Raw genomic sequence first — 14,012 nt, 5'->3', positions numbered from 1 at the left:
GTAAAAAAAATATATTAGTAAGCTTGTTAACTTCTACACACATAAAAACACACACACTCAAGGTCACGCACGGCAGATATGTGAATATTTACCTGTATTTGTAGTCCTTGTACAAAGATAAATCAACATTTGTAAAACTGTGATTCTGTTAGGTGCTGCTTGTGTTAACAACTGGTCATAATGAAGACCAGAGATGTGAAGATTAAAAGAAAATCACTGCAAGACTTGCAAATTTGTAGATTATCACCAAATAGTTGGCTGATTCTACTGGTTGAGTTCTGGTACAATACTGCAGAGGTTACAGGTTTGAATCCTACATTGGGTCATTTTTTTTTACACCTCAGAATTACCTTTTAAAATACACAAAATAAAATTGTGGCTTCTCCTTACATTTAGTACTTGTGAAGGGATATTTCATGTTGGGCTATCTCAGGTATAAATTTCAAACACTTAAAGACCTTTTAACCAAATCCTCAAAGTTTTTAGGATGCCTGCAGCAAGTTTCATTTGTAGGCCCAATGCACAGTCCCTCACGCATTAAACATTTTTTCCTATCCACTTAGTGCAAATTTCTCTGATCATGAAATGACTAAGCCATATGAATTTTGACCAAATGGATCAGCCGTTCAGTAGAAAAGGTCACTCGATGCATAAGGAACTGGAAACAAATAATCAACTAGCAATCTATGATAATAATCTTGACTACATACCAGTACTACATATATGTACATGTACAAGTCTGTGTCTTCTTATCATGTGTTTTGATTCTGATTTCTGAGGAATATAACTTTCTTCATAACAGTGTCAAGATTTGCTCAACTGGTGTTCCACAAAAATTATGACAAATTTATAAACACTACCTGATTATTTCTACTCTTTCCGCGAGCAAATCTGTTGTCTAAGTGTTGGTTTATTCACATTCCATTTTGATTTTACAGAATGTGTACAAATAAAGGACCACCTCATAAAAATAAACAATTTGTTACTTCTCATGCTTCAAACAGCTTCTTGGAAGATCGTGAATAATTTCAATATAAGTGGGACAGTCCATTTGGTAGACAGGCGTGCGTGTGTTGTTGAGGGGAACTGACGATCTCACTCTGCAATTAAAGTGCACATGTATGCAGAAATATACATCTACATGGTTCATGAATGAGTGACATACATATGTACTCAGACCAACAAAGACTTCAAATTTTTTTCTACATTCCCTAGTTTTCCCTCCCTTCTGATCAAATTCATCACGGTCCACTAATGTGGCTTTGATACATGTAGGTCTCCATACATGTACATGGTCCATTGCACAAAATAGCAACTGGATAAAACACCCAGTTGCAAATTTGTCACTTATGAAGGCAATACTTTCCACTTGACATGTTCACACATGCAACCAAGACTTCAAGTAAGTGAAATATTAATGAAAGTGTACAACAGCCTCGGGGCAAACTCGTTCCCTTCCCCAGCTAATAAAGAATCTTTAGAATTTCCTTATAATTTTGGTCATTCTCTCAGCATCCATGAGGTCATTAATGCATTTGAATTGGCCCCAACATTATTTTATTCCATGCACTTAGAATGTGCACATATGTTCAAATGAAATATTTACAATATGTGCATACATGTACATGTACAGTGTGCCATAACCATCTTAGTCATTTTCTCTCCGATTACAATTTTTCTCTGAAAAGAGTTTACATGTAATTCATTCAAAATCTCTCCAAGGTATAATTTTCCTAACACGGTAATACTTTTTCATCAAAGATAAGCACTATGCAAGAGATATTTACCTAATCACACAAAGTACCGTATGAATGGATGACCACAAACATATAAATTTATGTGTACAATGTACACCGCACATTAGCCAAAGTACACATGTGATATTCAATCATTTCTCCATATGCCATAGTAAATTTAAGAGCAAAACAAAAGAAGGCGTACACACTTATTCTGTCAATACTGTTTTTAGCAGAGGTTTTAATCCCATTTATGCAGCTTTCATCCAAGACGATTATGGCTCTCACAAATCTATACCGTCACCTTGCTAAACTTGCCCCTTGCTTACATTTGTGAATCATCTACTACATGTACATTTGCATAGGGCATGGAGGATAATGAGAACAGCATGGATAGTGCCTGAAACCCATCACAGACTTTATCAATATGCTGTTAAGTGCTGTCTGCCTCATCAACAAAAGGTCCCGTTATCTCATCAGGATGGTTTAATTACTTTGACAATTACAGGCACATTGATTTGGGTTGCTATTCACACATGGGTCTATCTGCACTCTTGTAGTCAAGCTGAATTTCAAGAGGCCATCTCAATCTGGCTGTTGGTATGTTGATTACAGCAGAGCTTGAGGTGGGTAAAAAAAAGGGGGTGTGAATCCTGTACACTGGCACTAGTACATGTGTGCTGGTATTCAATAACCTGGTACATGTAACATCATGGAGACAGGAAACAATGAACAGCTCAAATGTCATTGCATGAAATTTATTCCTGAGTTGGCCACATTGAAACTGAAAGCGAAGTGTAACCTTTCATTTTTGAACTTGAGGGCATCAGTGAAGGACTAAAATCAAAATTCCAGACAAATGATGACCTGTCTGCTCTGAAAATAAATTGAAATTTGTGATAGAACATACATGTACCTCAGGGTATATGCAAGATTGTAAAAAAGAAAGGGAGGCTTGGAATCCACACAAATTCTAAAATAGTCTGATACTTTCCCATTCAACAGTTAACAATTTAGAGCACAGATACAAGAAACAAGATTAAAAATGGCTTACTCAGCAGGGTTCCTGCACCTAAAGAACAATAATGTTTCATGACTTTTCCAGGCCATGAGAACCCTGACTCAGGAATATGGTCCAACGATGCAGTGGCTGACATTTTACTGAGCCAGATTTGACAAGTTTTGAAGCCTAATCGATGTTGCAAATTGTACTTTCTATGCACATTCCACACACTTTTTGACCAAGAGAAAAAGACTACGGGTATGTATATATTCTCAACAAAAATAAAGCAGCAGAGTACATTAACTGGGACAACCAATCCATGGTCAAAAAAGGGAATAATCCACATTAAGTTAATAAAATGAGAAGGGCAACTATTTTTGTCTAAAAGGTAATTGATAAACATAGGAGAATAACAAATGGAAAATTATCTCCCATGTAGTACAAGTTAAGAAGTATGAATCCTCTATTCCATGAATGACAATAGGGGAAACAGTGTAAAGATATTATATAATTTACATGCACATTCAAAGAAAGTCTCAAAAGGCCAGACATTACATACATTAATATTTGAATTGATATGGCCATGCCTGCTTTTATCAGAGTGCTGACAGTGGAGATACATAATAATCTTGTTGTTGTCATTTTATTTCATATAAAATTATGTAAATTATGGGCCGTGTAAACAGAGGAGTCCATGGTCAGACATGTTTAGCTGTTTGAGTAATAAGGCCACCATGACATACACTGTACACTGTAAGTTGTCACTGCAATGCAAGATATTGAACCTAGAATTTCTTGGCCAATAGCTGTATGAATCACTGAGCACTGTGCATCATGTTTCAGTACAAAATCAATATGCAATCATGGATACCTGTGTGCATGTCTCCGCATGTACATGTAAGTACAATCCCAGGAAAAACAAACAAGAGATGGTTTCTGTTTAGTCTTTTGGGAAAAAAATCATCTTTTCAATTTTGTCCTAAGCATGTAAATCAAAGCCCATTTCTATTCATGAAAAATGTTGATGCACATGTCTTTTTGGTACCTGTGCATGTAGAGCCAAAAGTGAAAAAAAATAATGTGTTCACTTAAATGTAATTCTATACTGGTAAATGCAGTAACAATGACTAATCCTGTACACTATGTACTGAATGCATTACTGGGCATTATATTATGTTGCCGTGAATAACATATGGTGTCATGAATAACAAATTCAACATTCATGCAGAGTGCAAGAAATGGAAATAGCTTTCTTTTTTTCACATCTGTTTCTGCATTGTCACCTCAGTGCACCCTGAACCACACAATAAGGGAAAACCTTTGACTTTCTTGTTGACAGCTTACCAACAACACAAACCAAATGACAAGTTTGACTGCCACCAATTTGCCATCACCTAATTTCTTCAAAGACATCCATTCATTGATGATCAAAATATATATATCATCCCAAAAGCTGGTTCCTGCAAAAATCCATCTAAGTCATTTTATAGCACCAGCTCTGGAAAAGACAATCGGTATTCTATTATTTAGAAGGGCAAACAAACCAAAACTGCCACCTTGTCTGCCCAGAACTTGCATAAATCAACCCACTTTTTTATGTAAGGGTTTATGAATAATGACACAAATCCATTCATCATCTGTCATCCTCCCTTTAGCCTTTGTGAGGTTTTTTTTTTCTTGACAGTGAAATGTGAGCTGAGGTGACGAGCTCATCGGGCGGGAATCCATTCACAGAGAGTTGCAAGAAATGATGAAATGACAGAGGTGTGAAAAGCCCAAGTTTAAAGGGAGGCATATATGTTCTTATTTGTGTTAAGAAGGCAAATGTGCAGTGTACAGGTGTAAAGCACAGTTCCACATCTTAACCTGAAGGGGAGGGGAGGAATTACTGAAATGAACACCTCCTTGTTATATTCAGACAATCTGAAAATGGACATTGTTTGTTTTGAGACTTTTGTCACAGTTTCACTAAATCACATCAAATATTTGTTTCATGCGTAATTTGATTTTAATTTGCCCTGTTTGGAGAGGCAGACATTCCATTTTGATCAATAACCCTCTGACAAAACTTTATGCAATACATTCTCTACACTACTGTGAAATATGACAGGCCTAATTACGTTGTGGAGCTCAATTGATAATTCATTGAAAAAAATTGCCAGTTCCTCTATCTTAATGCGTAAATATATATAAATTATCAAATAACGATTCAACAGCCTCCATGTTACTGAATGTACATCATTTTATGTGTACTTTTACCAGTATGTATTCCATTAAAACTATGCACATACTTGTAATCATACATGCGTTCTTGTATGCATGCATATTACTTTTTGTTTTTGTTGTGGGCAGGGGAACATTTGGTCCTACTCCTCCCCTATCAAACATTTTCCCTATGAGGACCAGACCTCTGTTCATATATTAAAGTTTGTCAACTCATTTGCACTTGCGTTACAAGTTACTAAAGACATGACATACGGAACTAAAGCAGAATTCTAAACAGTAGAGCTAAACAAGCAATGCGATATTGTACCAATAGGTAAAGTACTGTACATGAACCGACACACATATACTATTAACCAATTGAAACCATCCATTTACATGTACATGTACATGTATTATCAATCATGCGACATTACAATCTGCTCAGTAACATGCACTTCCACCGTCACTTAAGTGAAAACAACTGCACAGCACTTTGCAACAATAACGTCATAAGCATACCTATAAATACAATACCTGTCCCACATTAATCATGTGTAACGATCAAATGTCGTAAGAATTACATACATGAGCTTTGATGGTGTGACCTCACACAAAGTACAAGTACTACTACATGTATCATTGCATACCATCATACGTCACGATACTCCTAAATTTAAACACCTCTTCGTTAAATTGATGTCTTTTAAACCAATTGTTCAGAAACCAAAAGGCAATTGTCAACAGCATGTTAGTCTGATTAATGGCCAGTGCGTGATAAGGAGTGGTAAACCGAATCAATCAGAATTTGACATTTTTTTTGGCAAAGGGAGAATAATCAACAGGACTATCAACACTGCCATCGCTTTGATAAATGGGTTACAATTTTCAAAATTGTACGTCTGTGGCACTAGAACCACACTTACCTGAAATAAGTGGATTTGTGCTTTAAAAGGAATCAGGCCATTTGAAAGGTATGTTTGATGGCAGGTGCACTATGGTGCACAATTTATCATATGCTGTTATAATTCAAGAAGTAATTTAAGACACATAAAACACTTGAGTCATGCATTTTGTTTTAGTTTCATTTTTATGTGTAATGTATTTCAGTTCTGAAATATGGGACTGAAAATGTGACCTGCCAACAGTAACTTGTCAACAAATAAATTGTTAATGATTTATTTTATCAGGGGCACTATTTAATAAGATGTGATGTTCAAAATGCATACATGTACATGTACACGTACTTTGAAAGGGTCTCAACATTTCCCGTTGCTGTACTTGAGGTTAATCATATTAGTCAATTTGTTTTTCTAGGTTTTTTGATTATTTCTTTGGGGGGGGGAATAGGTTATCATGTAAATAAGGGAAAAATTTAAATCCAGAATAATGTATTAGAAATTCATCAAAACCGTATGTACTTTATTTAACTGCTTGTCCAGCTACACGTACACCCAAATGCATACAGTTATAACAGGCATTGACTTGGAGTTGTCTTAATTTGTTGATTTTCTTACATAAATTTTTTAAAAAGTGAAATTTCGAAAATTAATTTACCTCTGTATTACAAGTCATCTTTTTCTGACAACAGAATACTGCTGTATGGAGGTTTAACAAAATTAACAAAACACAAAACTCCTTCAAAACTGAGTAAGTCAAGAGCAGGGTTGCTTTTACATCATAATAACAAACGTTTTCATGGTCTCGTCACAGTTACAAGTCAGCCCAGGTGTACATTGTTTTGTACATGCAAACTGAAACAAAACTTCATTAACTTCACTCACAGCAGTCCACGCTACACTGCACAAAATGAATGGCCCACGATATGGTACGTGACAGTCCATGTGCATGTCATTTCACGCACTGTACGTCGATTCATTACCCGCGCTTTTCATGTTTTGTTTTCAAGAGAACTTCGTTCTTCAACATCTTGCAAGAGTTACAATATCAAGAAAAGTTAACAACTCAAATTAACACACTCACCGCTTCTAAAGCCTTCCTATGATTTCTGAAATTGTATGTCTTCCCCTAGCCCTCCGCTGTTGTCCGTGTTCAGGATAAATTACACCATCTGTACGTAGCGTATCTCAATTGTTCCTTCCGGTCTACGCTGGTTCGCACCAGTACAATTCATAAAACAAACGAGTACCAGCAACATCATGCTGCTAGAGTCAAATTTTTCCAACTTGTAGATGGTATCACGTCACGAGGTGGCGTTGCTCACATTTAGCGTTTCACACGAGACGGGGGCGGGGCAAAATTCCTGCAAATACCCCGGAGCGCCTAAAAATATCTTTCCCTATTTCAACTCACAAAGAATAATCGAATAATTAAATTATATGTGACAGGAATGCGTTATTTTTAATTGTTCCGACAAACAGAAAAGGGCAATCGAAAATAATATTGTCAGTCGCACCCCCAGTTTACAATGTGCACGACGTGCATGTAAATGATGCCAACACACGTGTTTGTAAATAAGAAGCCAAGTGCATTATAAACAACTATAAGGCTAATCATAATTACAACTAGTAAGTACTGTAATGAACAACCTTTTTTCGTTGGCATTCTATAACTTTATATGAAACATAAACACCACAAGTTCAAATCAAATATGGGTTATATTTCTTTTCACTTCTCATTGTTTTACTAACGTTTTACCCATTTTGACACAACAGAGTGCTGAATTACAGCCAATTTAAATGGTTACAGACTTTCTACTGCTTGTAAACTGTTTAAAATGCCAAACTGTTTGGAATGAATGTGGCTGGAACCGATAAGTTTTGAACTTTCTTTACACAAACTCCACATCTCCCATATTACAATTTACTTCTGCAGTCACTTTTGAATTCTTTTTGCAGTACGTGCACATAAAATCCACAATGAATACTCACTGCAGTTGAAGTCAGTGAGGACATTTTTGGAAGCTTTAAACCATGAGTTGATAAGAAATAAAAAAATATGAAAATGTTTATCAAGTTCAATGGCTTTTCAACTGATGACTCAGTGTCTAATGCTCGAGTAATCATTGCCTGTTACCATGGAAACTCTGGAAGTGGAAACAGCTGCAAAACATTTGGGTAATGCAATTACTGTGAACTACAAATCAACCTTCCAGCACTGACTCAATTCTCTATCTGAAAATGTGGTTGTATTCAGAACAAGTATAAATTAACAAAGGGATTCCTCTGTACATGTACAATGCAGACTAACGGACCTATATACAGTGGTTGATACATTTTATGTACATGAAACAGAAAAAAAATGTATCTCTGAGACCATGTAACTCCAACGGATGAATTGTTTCACGGCAAAGTCTAACTTGGGGCTACATTTTGCAAAGCCACCAACAATTTATCATTCACTCAAATCTTTGGGTATCTGTTGGGTCATTAACGTAAAACTTCTTACTTTTAACTTCATTCAACTTGCATCAATGTAAGCCCTGAAGCAACATTTACCCTAAAATCAAAGTGATTAGGTTGCTAAAATCTATAGTACTTTCTGGTATCTACTTGTGTCACCTTTGCAAAGACAGGTTTTAGGTAAGTTTCTGCAATCAAAGAATTCAACAAAACATTAAAAGCCTGCTTTCACAATAACCAGTGACACAAAGACAATGTAAAAGTCAATTGTGCATCTTAGCAATAGTTGAGAATTGATGAAAGGACTTTTAGAAATTAAGAACCTTTCTTCTGAAGAGAGTTGGTCCATGTGTTGGACCTATCGTATACCCACAAACATTGGGAAAGCACATGGGTACACATTTAAAAACCATTTCATGATCAAGCTATGAGAAATTCAAGTCTACATACCACACATCATTTAAGAATACAATGGAATGAATGGAATCCGAAACGTATACACTCCCAGAGTCAGCCAGCCTACCGGGACGGTGTACACACAACAGAACAGTGAATTCTTATCTCTACTATTCTCTGTGCTATAGTGGAGAATTCGATCTGCACAATAACAGGGAGAATGTCTTGAGAATACACCTCCACACTTCCTTAATACTGCACCAAGCGGCAGTCCAACCATGTACTGCTTCTATTTACAATCATATCCTGGATGGCCAGAATGCACTAGTCTGAAACCAATAACCAGGAGTGAATAAACTGGCATGCTCCACGGCATTTACAGACTTCAGCTGGACAGGATTTCAGGTGGTTTGTTCAGTAGAGACTCGTTTTCTTCATTATCCGTAGGAATTCCTGCTCATTGATTTCACCGTCACCATCCCTGTCAGCTTCATCAATCATTTCCTTCAACAGAACGGCAAAAAAAGGACTTTAAGATGTGCAATATTTGTACAGCACCCTCTACTGTTCAATTCAGATGATGACAGGCAAGAAAACCAAGCCCAATTCACAGCATAATGATTCATTTAATAAAGACATGTGTGGTCTATGCTATTTTGAACAGGCAGTGCCTGTGATTGATCACAGGCAGAATTTTAAGAGTGAAATCCTCCCATCAGAAGAATTAATGCAGCCAGTATTATAAGCTCCGATACAAACACAGAGGGTCCCTGATCCTTACCTGCAGCTCTTCGTCTGTCAAATTTTCTCCCAATTCCTTGGCTACTCTTTTCAGGTTCTTGAAAGAGATCTTGCCTGTATTGTCGTCATCAAATAACTTGAAGGCCTTCAGGATCTCTTCCCTTGAGTCTTTTTCACTCTGCAAGAAAAGAAATATTAAAAACTAAGAGAGATCTCAGCAAACGTCAAAGAATAATTTGAAAAGAAAAGCCGAACATATTATGCCACATAACTCATACGCCTTCCTCAAACCTACAGTCAGCCATTAATGTACCATTCATGAAGCATGTTCTAAAAGGCTAACTTTTTTCGTACCATCTTCGCTGTCATCATTGTCAGGAACTCATTGAAGTCAATGGTACCAGTGTTCTCTTTGTCGATGTCTTGAATCATCTTCTTAATCTCCTCTTTCTTAGGTTCAAAACCCAATGCCCTCATGGCCACCTAGAATTGGAAGAAAGGGAAGAGCAAGTAAATAGCCATTCTCGGTGTAAACCAATGCTGATTTTCATGTCCCAATTTGATGTCAACAGTGTACTTTGCTAAAATTCTAATTTCCAAAAGTGAAGAATCAAGCAAACTTTAAGCTGAATTCAAGCACTTCATTAGGCAGAACTGACATGATAAAACAGACTTCTCAAAATTTCCAGAAATCTACAATGTTTTTGTTCAACTGGCTTTCCAGGTTCCAACTCAATAAATATCCATTAATGAGGACAAAGAATTTTTGAGTGAATTCACAGGTTAATTCCCATGAATGTGACATGAAACCTGCTACAAAGTTGTTCAAGTCATCCTCAGTTGCTCACCTTGAGTTCTTTGGCATCTATCGTCCCAGTTCCCTCAGTGTCAAAGAGATCAAAGGCCTCTCGTATCTCTTGCTTCTGTTCTTCAGTCAGCTCTGGCTTGGGCCCTGTCTTCTTCCTCTGGCCCCCACCCATAGATGTCTTGGTGTATCTTGAAGTCTGTAATAAAGGAAGTTTCAGAACTATCACAGTTCATGTGACCATGTTGTGCCTGATTGTCACCTCCACCTAACTGAAATTTACTTGAAGTACAATGGGAAAGTCCTTTTCAAGAGAAAACAGTGAACCAATGATCACAACTGTTCATCCATTTAGACAGCATCCTGCCTCATATCACCATATGGTTGCATAATGAGGAAGATTCTCTCCTACTGAGAAACGTCCAACCAATGTGGAAGTGACCTCACCACAGTACCCCTATGGGCAGTCTGTATCCCTAGAACTCTGTAGGTCATCATCCGCCTTGCTGTGAGAATGTAGTGGACGAGCAAAGCAGATGACAAACCCACAAGTTTCAGGGGTAGGCAGTCTGCAATTGCCATATCAAAAATGCAAAGCTGGTGAGTAAATACCCAGACTGTCACAGAACTGTTAGTTTGATGATCCAATAACCACTGTTCCAAAATTTTGAAGAGACATGGATTAGCCTGAACTGCTTTTTGCAGATAATTTGGGTAATTTTGTTTGAGAAAGTGGAATTCTATCAAGCCTATCAAAGCTTGCTTCCAAATCTCATGTTCACATAAAACACTCAAAAAATTAAATTTTAGCATTATATGGTACATGTACATAGACACAGAAAGGCACGGGTTCCTATTATTTAGATATCAATCTCAGCAAAGTAAATGGTTCTGAAGTCTGCGAGGCTAATTGTAAGATGTAGCAGCAGGTGAAAATGCGAGTGAATGAACACAATTTCTCACCTGAATGATGAGATGCGTTAACACCACTCGCATTTATCATGCCTATTTCAACCAATTAAATACATTTTAAAAATAAGAGTTTTTCCGAGCTCTGGGTTTGGCAAGACCATTTTTCTTTTCTGCCAGACTTTGACAACCCCCTAGGGTGTATGTAAAATCGTATTGAAATTGGGGGATTTGGGACTGTTAGGGTTAATCTTCAGAATTTGTGAATATCTTCATCCCAAATCTATAATGCAACACTCTGAGAAGAGGATGGCTTGAACTGGAGTGAACCCATAGGGTTGTGCATAAAATGTATTGCTTGTTTGTCACCATCACCCAAACCAATAATGCATTTCGAAAGTCAAAAGGTTTATAGATGACGTCGATAAAATTAAAAAACAGCTTCATGAATGTTGAACAGTCTATGTACAATGGAGATCAAAAATGGAGATCAATTGTACCGGACCACATGAGCGCGTAAGCGCATGTACGTTAACATTATGGTAGGCCTAGCATAATCAAACAAAATGTCTCCCTGTAACTGTTCTAGGGCCAAAATTCTGTTTTGAACGTAGTAAAAAGAATAGGTCTGTCACTTCTTGCTTTACTATTATCTCTAGGCCTATCATGTCTACGGTCGTTATCCAGTTATCCAGTTTTGTGAATCGTAAATAGGCCTTCATGAAATAAGGCAGGGCAGACATTTTGCACTGCACTGGAAGTGATGTAGGCCTAGGTCAATAAACCTTTTCAACGTTTGCAATGCATTGTGGGTTTGGATGACAAACATGCAATGCATTTTATGCACAACTCTAAGAAAGAAGTGTACCTGAAAATGTTAATCTGTTTCCATTTAATGTCATACTCCAATTCAAGCCACCCCCTTCTGACAAAGTGTTGGATTATTGATTTGGGACAAAGATATTCACAATCTTCAAAGTTTAAAGCTTGGCAGAGAAGGAAAATTTGGAGAATCCCTTCCAACAACACCACTTTTTGTCACGGACCGTGCTTTGACTACTTCGTGAATATTAATGTTCTAGTATTGTCCAATCAAAATTAGGACTTGCAGCTCATTCATCCCGCTTTGACTAGTCACGGTCATTTTCAGCCTGTAGCGTGACTGGTGCCCTTTAAAAGGGCAATTAAGGTTGATTTGTTCTTACAAAAACGTATTTGAAAATGTTTCTTGTATAGGCCTAATCTGATCAATATGCATGCATCTGTGAGTTGATGAGTAGATAGGCCTACATAAAAAATATTTAGTAGAAAACTGTAAATTGATTTTTGACTGGTTCACTTCCCCCATAGGGTTGTCCATAAAATGCATTGCTTGTTTGTCATCCATATCCATAATGCATTGCGAACGTCGAAAAGGTTTATTGTCATGCATGGATATAAGGAAGGCTGCGTAGCACCGTGATCAGAATGTCAACAGGAATATAAGACTAAATCAGTGCTCTGAGATATATGATTGCCGAGCTTTTGGTAACTGAGTACCTTCTTCAGGGCAAGCAGAGACTGCCCTGAAGAAAGCATTCAGTTACCAAAAGCTCGGCAATCATATATTTCAGAGCACAGATTTAATCTTATATTCTTGTCTTTATTGTCATGCATGTTGGCGCTGCGCCGCCGCGGCGCCGCCAAGATTGGCAAGAAAGAAGGGGCACCTGGTGTGCTCATTCGCGACGAATGCAACTATTAATCGACACTACAGGCGATGAAAAAAATTGTCAGGAATTGAGAGTTATATGCTAACTTGTCAGTTACTTCAATTTTTGGAGGGGAATGAAATGAAGAATTTGTACTACATTACCATGGTGGAAAGCAGATATCGTTGCTCCTCAAGATCTGTTTTGCTTCGAAACGGCGGTACAACTAGTCCAAATGCTTTGTAAGCCTCATGCTGATTGGTTTAAAATTTAAGACGGCTCTGACACACAGTGCCACTGTTAACCAGTAAAACAGCATTTTTCATCAGAGTATCAAGGCACCTCGTTCGCACATCAACATGTATCGTACCCAGTTATATTTTCTTTGTTGCAGTCATTAGTAAAAGGCAAAATAATTTTATAGAAAAACATATTTAAATAATATGAATTTGCTTATAGCAGTTCAAATTTCAATTAGAGAACTTTTTCCTTATTTTACTTTGTTTAATTCACTAATAAAAGTATAAGCGCATAGAAACGCATAGAGGATGGAAAGATGAAGATGGATATGCGCATTATGTGCAGCAGGTGGAACCATGGCCGTTTTCCAATACTGAACTTCGGCTCCGTCTGAGGCTTCAACCTGTTTTTTTACTTGCTGACTTTGAAGCTATAAGCGTAGTAATCAGTCTAATAGTGCCACAGAACATCAAATAAGATGCAAGAAAGCAAACAAATACAGTTATCTACTGTAATTTAAACGTTTCAGGCCCACAATTGGGGATAGGTTTTGGGAACAAAGCCTCCGACGGAGAGGAAGTTGAGTATTGGAAAACGGCCCATGTGTTTAAGGGGTGCATTCCACCAAATGGTTGTATTTCTGCGTGCGAGCTCATTAATATTTTTGTGATCCCATGGGGTAATTACAATGAGACAGGCCATAATCAGGAGGCATCATAGAAATATTTCTATAAATCTCGAATTTAGGAATGATAGTCTCAAGTTCAGGGTAGTTCTTTCACAAAAATCGCGAAATTGCAGACCTATTTTAGATAGAGGCGGGCGGTTACATTCAGAAATGAGCGCTTAGTTTTATCACTATTTGGGGGGTATCTTCGTTCAAAGGCGAAAGAAACGAATTCGCGGCTAACCCCAATGAAATTGAAA

The 14,012-nt window shown here is 37.3% G+C and overlaps 2 protein-coding genes across 3 annotated transcripts in view; both read right to left on the bottom strand.

Annotated features, from left to right (window-relative positions):
- Nucleotides 1-7,134, bottom strand: part of LOC110983747 (uncharacterized) — a 48,351-nt gene extending 41,217 nt beyond the window's left edge. For both annotated transcript variants that reach the window (XM_022243267.2, XM_087129830.1), the window contains exon 1: nucleotides 6,925-7,134. The gene's annotated coding sequence lies outside the window, so the exon portion shown is untranslated. The remainder of the gene's footprint in view (nucleotides 1-6,924) is intronic.
- Nucleotides 7,135-7,276: 142 nt separating this feature from the next.
- Nucleotides 7,277-13,133, bottom strand: LOC110983739 (uncharacterized). The gene is made up of 5 exons (XM_087129837.1): nucleotides 13,010-13,133; nucleotides 10,289-10,444; nucleotides 9,795-9,923; nucleotides 9,481-9,618; nucleotides 7,277-9,203 (listed from the first exon to the last, which is right to left on the bottom strand). The coding sequence occupies exons 1-5, from the start codon at nucleotides 13,010-13,012 to the stop codon at nucleotides 9,114-9,116; spliced, it is 516 nt and encodes a 171-aa protein (XP_086985963.1). The 5' UTR covers nucleotides 13,013-13,133; the 3' UTR covers nucleotides 7,277-9,113.
- Between the last annotated feature and the right edge of the window lie 879 nt (nucleotides 13,134-14,012).

Source organism: Acanthaster planci, linkage group LG02 (assembly GCF_054643075.1).
Source record: "Acanthaster planci isolate LZ-2023a linkage group LG02, COTS_SCS, whole genome shotgun sequence".
Lineage (NCBI taxonomy): Eukaryota > Metazoa > Echinodermata > Asteroidea > Valvatida > Acanthasteridae > Acanthaster > Acanthaster planci.
Note: the sequence above shows the minus strand (reverse complement) of the source record. Positions and strands in the feature narration are given on the sequence as shown.